General features: G+C 45.0%; 1 protein-coding gene across 1 annotated transcript in view; it reads right to left on the bottom strand.

Moving 5' to 3' along the window:
• Positions 1–9205, bottom strand: part of Hunk (hormonally up-regulated Neu-associated kinase) — a 109680-nt gene that overhangs the window by 21151 nt on the left and 79324 nt on the right. The window contains exons 6-7 of the mRNA XM_028756366.1: positions 5888–6023; positions 2108–2270 (exon numbers count right to left, since the gene is read on the bottom strand). Coding sequence (XP_028612199.1) covers positions 2108–2270; positions 5888–6023 — 299 coding nt within the window. The remainder of the gene's footprint in view (positions 1–2107; positions 2271–5887; positions 6024–9205) is intronic.

The following is a 9205-nucleotide window of genomic DNA, read 5'->3' as shown; positions in this document are numbered from 1 at the left end:
CCTGACTGCCCTGGATGATGCTCTTACCCTGACTGCCCTGGATGATGGACCATGACTTGGAAATAGAAACCAAACAAATCTTCTCCTCCCTGAGTTGTTTTCAAAGTGGTTTATCACAGTTCCAGAATAGGATAACATGTCACCTGGTGTCATTTTCCTATGACTGATGGCCGTCACATAAGTACTGTCTCAAAGCCTCAAAGCTCAAGATGGGTCCCATCAGAAGTACAAAGCATTTATCTCTTCATGTTCATTGTTCTTGTTTGGGAAAGCTTTTTGGTGTTTCTCCTCACATATGTCTTTCCTTTGGTCACATACACACAAACACACACACACAGACACGTGCGCGTGCACACGCGCGCACCAAGAAAGCTCTGGGTAAATTTTCCTGGAAGCAAATTATAAGCTGAGTCAGCTTAGGAACACCTGGACTGCCATCCAGATGTTTGGCTGACCTCCAGTCAAGCTCCTCCACACAGGAAGCCATGTTATCTAAGTGCGCCTCAGCCTCTCTGCTAACAGGAGCTTCACTGGGACCATCATGTCCTGTGGATATTATTTTGTCATTTCTGCCCTGTCAGGGGGATGGTCATTTCACTAGCTACAGGTGGATTTTCATCTTTTGCTCTTAGAAACTATAAAATGTTTCCCACCCTACTGGGTGGCAGAATTCTGTGACTGGGTGGCAGAATTCGTATGACTTTAAACAGCACCGAACTATCTCTAGAAGTTTGATCTTACCATCTCTGTTCTGTCCTCCTAATCGAGGCACAGACATGCCACCAGACCTCAAGGTACAATATTTGCAGGGTCAAGGTCATCTTTAAGACAGTGTCCAATCAAACCTCAGATGGGCTTCTGTCAATCCTGAGTTTCTCCGACTCTGTTGGAGCTGGTCTATACTGTACCTTCACTTGCGCACCGGTGCAGAAGAGTATTGTATAGAATCTATATGTTGTCTTACAGCAGTCTCCTTGAGGGACTGTTTACATGGAGAGACTGACATATGAGCTACTGTGGCCAAGATGATAAAGGTGCCGTAATATCAAAGCACTACTGCTGTCCAAACTGCACTTCATGTGTGGCACCATGCATGTGGACTTTCTTTAGATTGTTTTAAAACTTCATTTTATGTGCATGAGTGTTTTGCCTACATGTATGTATACTACTACGAGAGTGGCAGAAGAAGAAGGCATTAGATTCCCTGAGACTGGAGTTACAGATGGTTGTGAACAACCTTGTGGGCACTGGGAATCAAACACAGGTCCTCAACAAGAACAACCAGTGCTCTTAACTATTAAGCCAGCTCTTAACTCTTAAGCCCCTGTCACGAGGGCTTTTTAACATCTAGCCTGTGTGAAGCTGCCAGAGTCAACCTAGCAAACCCTGTTGTGTTCTTATTTTCTGCAGTCATAAACCTAAACACTTTTTTTTTTGGGGGGGGGGTCTTGGCACCCTAAGGTTCCGGGACCTCCTACAAATCCCAATTTGTGTTACGTTTTACAGGAAACCGTACAATATTTGCATATAAACTGTGTTCCTCTCCTGGACACTTTAAATCTCTGACTTATTTACAGCACCTAATACAACACAAATGCTGTGTAACTATTATTTAGGGAATGACAGGAGAAAAGTGCACATGTGCAACACTGATACAATATTCTCCTAAGTATTTCTGAGCCATGGTTGGTTGAATCCTGCAGACACAAACCATCGAGACAGAGGGCTGACTAGTGAAAAGCTTTCTCGTACCCCATCCTTTATACATCCAGGCACGGCTGCCCAACTTTTACTATCAGTGAAGACTCCAGTTCCTCTAAAGTCAAGAACCCAAAGAGCTAAGAGGTGACAAAATATGGGCAGACAGCTGAGAGCAGAAGACAAATAGAGCTAAGCCCCTCAAGGGTCAGCCAGGGCTAACTTTTATTGGAGAACATTTGGAACACGCCTCAGACCAGCAGCAGCATCTAAGAAACGGGTTTTGCCAGTCCTTTATCCTACATTCAAGAGACAGGGCCTCACATTTTAGGCTAAAATAACAGCACGGATCAAGTGTTGGCAGCTTTGCAACGCTAGACAGAAGATGCTCCTCTAAGGTCCCACTTACCCCTGACAAATAGCGCTCAAGTTTCTTGTTCAACAGGAAGTAGATGGCCAGGATGTGGCAGGCACGGTTAGAGAGCACCGTGTTGATGACATCACTGTTCTTATAGCCCAGCTTTTCAGTCATATGCAGCACCACGCTGGGGCTCAGGTCTTCCAGAGAAATCCTATGAGGGGTGGACGCAGGGACACAGGGAACAAGTCAATTCTCTACATTCTCAGAGTGACTCACAAACGTGGCAGACAGAAGGGTCCACACAGGGCCCCAGGGACAACTGAATTCCCCAGTCTCTCCTCTCTGTCTCTCTCTGTCTGTCTCTCTCTCTGTCTCTCTCTGTCTCTCTCTCTGTCTCTCTCTCTGTCTCTCTCTGTCTCTCTCTCTGTCTCTCTCTCTCTCTCTCCTCATGCAGCCCAGGATAGCTCATACTCTCTGAACAGCTGAGAGAATGACCTTGAATACCAGACTCTCCCGTTTACCTCCTGAATATTGGGACTGGAGGTGCACACCACCATGCTTGCTTCATGTGGCGTGGACAGATGGAATCCAGGGTTTTGTTCACACTGGGCAGGCACTGTCTCAACTGAGCTACGTCTCCAATGCCCGTGACTTTTTATTTTGAAATTTTTCACATATATAGAATAGTCGTGGGTTTACTATATAATCTGTGTGTTCCCCATCCATAGGACTCAATTAATCTTAGACAGGACATTTCAGGAAAAAAAAATTACATGCGTACTGAGCATAAAGACTTTAAGGGCTTTTTTGTTGTCATTATTCCCTAAGTAATGTAGCATAACAACTATTTTAAATCAACTAGAGGTAATTCAAAGTATATGAAAGAGTGTGCGTGGCTTATGTACAAATTACACACAGATTTTATATTTATATATATATATTTTCCTGGTAATTGTTTCTCTGGCTTTACTTTCCCTTAAATAAAAGTCAAAGAAACGTACAGCCAAAGATACAGACTATATATACATATATTTATAAGACTTGAGTGTCTGTAGATTTGGGTGATGGAGGGGCTGAAAGCAGTTCACCATGTAGCCCTGGCTATCCTAGAACTCACCATGTAGACCAGGCTGGCCTTAGACTCACAGAGATCCACCTGCCTCTGCCTCCCAAGTGCTGGGACTAGAGGTCTGTGCCACCACACCTGTGGCATCTGCAGATTTTGAATATCTTCTTTTTCGGGGAGATCATGAGAATAGCCGCACAGATACAGAGAGATGACTGTGATCAGCACATGTGACCATCGCCTGGGTGTACTTTGCCATGCTTGCTGCATTTGGGGTTGCTATTGTTGTTGCTAAAATGTTTTACATTATAGCCACTGTGCTATGTCATAACACTTCAGTGTGCACCTTTAAAAGCAAATGAGTTCATAGGAGAAAGCGGTACGGAAGAGCAGCGTAAAACTCGACTTTCCCAAAGGGAAAGTAGCACTGACAATATCCAGACTAATTAAACCAGGAGATAGCAGTGTCGGGAAACTAGAAAAAAAAAAAAGGGTGGGTAAAGCCAGAAAAACAATTACTGGGAATATATATATTATTTTTGCCTTGAAGATTAACAATTTTTCAAAATAAAACTGTAAATAACATACACCTCCCCCAATATTTTAGAATTCTGCTCTCCTGTCTATCAAAACAGATTTATCTTCTTTATCCAATAACCTTTGATAACAGAAGACACGGAGCTGCTATTTCCTGTAGACAAGCCCTCTACCACTTTTACCATGTATTAGCTAGTTGTTTACACAAACACACCCCCATCACACACACAGTCACACTGACACATTTAGATTCACACACATGCCCTCGAACGCACACAATACACACAAACATAGGCACCAGAACACACACACATATGCCCTCATACACATGTATACCTCACACTCACACACACTCACATTGACACACAAATTCACACACACATACACACACATCCTCAAACACACATACACAACTCTCTCTGTCTCTGTCTCTCTATCTGTCTGTCTGTCTGTCTCTCTCTCTCTCTCTCTCTCACACACACACACACACATACACACACACACACACACACACACACACACACACATACACACTGCCCAAGATGGGTAAAAAAGTGTAAGAAACTGAATTAATGTTTACCTCACCAAAGCCTGCCTTTCACCCCCTGAGGAGAAACTACAAAACTATAAGCCATACTGTAAGTCTTCATCACTGAAGAGGTGGCTAACCACAAGAAGGGTTCTTTGTGTGCCTAGGGCCAGCTCCACAGCCTTCGGCAGGTTCAGTGTTGGGTGGATGGGTTATGCTCACTTAGACATTCAGTTAATGGCCCCTTTGGTTACCAGCAATGCTACCCACTTCTTACCAGAAGCAGCCTTCGTGTCGTTCCACAGATAAGACCTTGCCCTTCCGCTCTGTTTGCAGACTCGAGGGGTGGGGTGGGGGGATAATTCTTCTGGTGTCTATTTCAGTTCCTGGCCCAAATTGAGCAGGTATTGGAAAAAGGTGTCTATTTCCAGGTTCCTGTGACAACTTAGGTAACCTAGACTTTGTCTAAATTACTACCCATGAGCCAAATGCTAGAATTCTTCATGGCGACTAGATAAACTCACCTCCTCTATGCTCAGGGTAAGGGTAAATGTGGTCAAGTGTCCTAGATTCGGATCCTACCAACGCCCACCCAAGTAAGGGCCCTGTTGAACATCTTGTTTAGAGACTCAGCCTTTAAGTTCTCATAAGGCTTAGTGGATAGTTCTAGACTTTCTTGGCCCAAGACTTGGGAATTTTAAAAAATATGGCCACAGAGGATGCCCCTTCCCTTCTTTTCTGTGAGTCTCTGGTCCTCATCCAAGCTTGATTGAACGTGTTAAGCTCTCAAGGGTTAACAGAAGAAGGAAGAGGAGAGCTAGCCCAGAAGGTTGGAGTCAGGTGGTCTCCATATGTGCTTGAAGTAACCAAAGGGAGGGTCCTTATCCCTCCCTCAATCAGAGTGGCTCAAAGAATGACCAATGAGTCAAAAAGAACAAGGAAATGTTTCTGTAAGTTTTCCGATCTGTAGTCTGCAGAGACAGGCCGGGTGGTTTCTCTCTCAGTGCACACCCACCTGTAACCCTCTCTCGTGGACAGCAAGCCCACAATATGGCAGCTGAAGTGATGATCTGACCTTCCTTGCTCCCATTCCTGTTACTTTAAGCCAGGGGCTGAGAGACACACGAGTCAAGCAGGAGGAAGCAGGTCTGAAGGGGATTTGAAAGACTCAGTTCCATGAGATTTGAGAGGCTTAATGCTGGCAGGAGAGCTCACTGGTAGATCGCTCCACCCACCCACTCCCTCCTCAACCCTCCCTCTTTCTCTCTCTCTCTCTCTCTCTCTCTCTCTCTCTCTCTCTCTCTCTCTCACACACACACACACACACACACACACACACACAGTCACACATGCCACAGTTCGTTTAAATGAACCCTTTAAGTGAACTAGAGAGAAGTTAGGGAAGGTGCAATCCATCAGAGTGAGGCTTGGTGAGGGATCTCCTGCAGCTCAGCTTCCAAGCCTCTAACCAGGACCAATTTGGCACAAAAACATAGGACAGCCCTGGTTGCATCTTCCCGCCCAACAAGATGGGCCTGTCTGTGGGTAAGAGGTTGCAGAGGTGGGCACAGTCAGGCAAAGGGGGCAGGGTGTAAACGGCCTTGACTTCAGTCATGCAAGGCTTCCTGTCCCAAGCTTGGAGGGCTCACAGTGGGCCCCACCTCACTGAGATATTCCTCCATCCGCGCTACTTTACCTGTTGGGATAGGTGATGTTGCAGGGCACTTTCCCAGTGTAATTCTCATTCAGCCAGCGATTTGCCAGCGCTTGCTGGATATTTGGTCTCTTTGCAGGGTCAGGTTCCAGGAGAGAGCGCAGAAAGTTGATGGCCCCTGGGAGACAGTCCACAAAGAACACGCCTTAGAGACTGAACATAGGTGCAGACACTGAAGCTGCAGCCTGAGGTCTTCTGCCTCCTCAGCCCCTCAGAGACTCTGCTCTTGGGGTCTCTGGCAGGGTTTCTGTTCCACAACTCACAAAATGTGAGTTCAGCCCCACCTTCAGACACCTGGAGTTCTAAATTGCATTTCTCCCCACATTTATCCTTTAAAGAGCTGCTGTGTATCCAAAGAGCTTAAGAGGCGGGCCTAAAGAGCACACCTGGTACCCAAGACAACGACAAGCAGTTTGCTCTTCCTGGGCCAGGCATTTCTGGAATAATCTGTGTGCTCTTGTAGTCACTCAGAGATCAAACACAGAGATGTACTACTATTACATGTGGAGGTTGAAAGCGTAGAAACTGAAAAAAATTCTCAGTATCATGGTGGTAACTGAGCAATCAAAAGGGAAAAAAGATGGATGAATTTGAATGAGACACTTGACTTTGATCCTTACCGTGAAGCACCACGTCTCATAAATTCAATGAGGTGCTTTCTGACTGTTAATTGATTGATTTGTTGAATGTACTAGGGATTAAGCATATAGCATCATACATAGCTTTAGCCCTATTTTACTTTTTATTTTGAGATAGGCTTTCACAAAGTAGTTCAGGCTACCCTAGAATTCGATCTGTAGCCCAGGCTAGCCTTGAACTCGCTCTGTAGCCTAGGCTAGTCTTGAACTGGCTCTGTAGCCCAGGCAGACTTCAAACTTCTATCTTCCCCACCTTAGACTTCTGAGTAGCCAGGATCACACGCGTGCCTCTCCAAGGCTCCTTTCTTTCAAAGCAATTCTCTATGCCACTCACACTTCCCCCAGACTCTGTGAAATTATAATGTAAGTCAGACTAGCCCAAACCCATGCTAGCTAGCTAACTAAGCTGACATGGCACCAGAAATCCGTGTGCTTTTGTTTAAGTGTTAGGTCAACTGTAACATGTATCTTCCAATCCTAGTTTGTCATAAAGTTCCAGCAAGTACTTCATTACAAACACATGCCTGTCTGATGCTGTCCATTAAAGGGAAGGGGATGTCTGGACAGAATGTATGCCAATGGTATTACTCTTAGTTTTAGCCCAGAGACCTGGTATAGTGACGTCAGCCACGTTGAACCGGAGAGTAAGAAAGGAAGTGAGAAACCATTGGCCAAACTACCAAATCCTCACCACCTCTCTTACCTCTCTCACTTCAGTCCCTACTAAGCAATTTGTACCCTGGCTCTCCTTTCATAAAACAGGCATTTACAGAACACCTCCGATCTACCTAAGCAGTAGAGACAGGAAGCTGTATCCTTTATGATTATAACAGGAGAGACAACTGTATAACATGCATAACTGTATTCTGGAAGGTCATAGGTACAGGAGTACTCAGTGTGAGTGCACACCCAGACTAAGAGTCCACACACAGAGGCCTGGTTCTCCTGAGTTCTGAGACTACAGTTTCCTATTCTATTGCATCTTAGCATACTGCCTTGCAAGGGGCTGAGCATATAGCTCATTTGGCAGAGTGTTTGCCTAGCTTGAGTGAAGTCCTAGCTTAGATCCCTAACAGCAGAAAAGCCAGGTGTGAAGGCACATGCCCAGGATCCCAGCGCTTGGGAGGTAGAGGCAGATGAGTCAGGAGTTCGAGGTCATCCTCCGCTACCTAGCAAGTTCAAGGCCAGCCCCAAGAGTAGGATATGTAAGATACATCTGACTCCCTCTCAGATACAGAAAATACTATTTTTTCCTTTTTTATATATGTAAGCATGTTCATGTCTATACAAGTGCACACGTGCATGCAGGTGTGTGTACATATGTGTGTGCATGTATGTGAGGCTGGAGGATCACCAAAAGTGCCATCTGAAGGGGGGTATGGATTTGGGGAGAAGCCAGGAATGGGGTTAGTTTAATATATACATTGCATGAAATTCTCTAGGAACTAATTAAAAACGAGAAAGGAAAAAAACAAAAAAGAATACCATTCATTTTTTTGATTAAGGTTTCTCCCTGGCCTAGAGCTCAACAACTAGGCTAGACTGGCTGGCCCATTAGCCCCAGGGATCATTCTGTCGCTCCCTTTCTAGTGCTGGGATTACAAGCAGAAGTCATGGTGTTCGCCACACCAGTGCTCATATGGGGGATTTGGGGAACCAAACTCAGGACCTAGTGTTTACAGGTCAAGTGCTCTACCAACTCAGCCATCCCATCCTCCTAGGGCCCCACCAAATAACTCTTTCATTTAGCTTTCTATATATCCGGTTTTTATCAGATCAAATAGTAAGTCCCAGACAATAATCTCCATTTGTTTTGACTCCAAGTTGTTCCGTCTTTTTGTCAGGGGCTCTTTGCCAGTTTTTTTTTAAATAGAACCTCGCTTAGCCAGGAGCGGTCATGAAAATTCATACTTTCTCGTCTGCGTTCAGTTGTAGGTTTATACTGCACTTAAAAGAATGATGGCCCTTCTGTGAGCCCTGTTTCTATGGCGGAAATGAAGCCATCAAAAGAGGGGCCAATTATGAGACCAGGATCAGCTCCAGAGTAATAGCCCTTTGCCAGGTCATATCCATGAGGTAACTCATGCAAGGAGAGTTCCAGTGCACAGCCTTCTTCTTCAAGAACACAGAGAGACAGAACGAATGTGTGGATGCTATAATAGCCATGGGGTACATTTAACACTGTCAGACTTTTTTTAAAAGATTCATTTATTTTTATTTTATGAGTGGTTTTGCCTGTATACATATAATTGCATGATACACATGCAGTGCCCACAGAGCCCAGAAGAGGGTGTCCTCTGTAACTGGAGTTACAGGTGGCTGGTTACCCACCATGTGTGTGCTGGGAACTGAACCTGGGTCCTACAAAGAACAGCAAATGCTCCTAACTGCTGAGCTATCTCTCCAGCCTCAACATGAACAGTTTTACTGCTAAGTCTCCAAATAAAACTTTCCTAACATCTCCCCAATAAAAAGAGGATTCCTGATTCTGAACAAATATTTCCCTCCCCCTGTGCCCCTATACTGTTAGAGTCACTTGAGTGTTTTTTGGTTTTGTTTTGTTTTATTGTTTGGAGTGTGCATCCACATGAGCTCAAACACAGAAGCCAGAGGATGATGTCCAGTGCCCTGTTCTATCATCCTCCATGACAGGGTCTCTTTT

This window comes from Grammomys surdaster, unplaced genomic scaffold (assembly GCF_004785775.1).
Source record: "Grammomys surdaster isolate TR1022 unplaced genomic scaffold, NIH_TR_1.0 126118, whole genome shotgun sequence".
Lineage (NCBI taxonomy): Eukaryota > Metazoa > Chordata > Mammalia > Rodentia > Muridae > Grammomys > Grammomys surdaster.
Note: the sequence above shows the minus strand (reverse complement) of the source record. Positions and strands in the feature narration are given on the sequence as shown.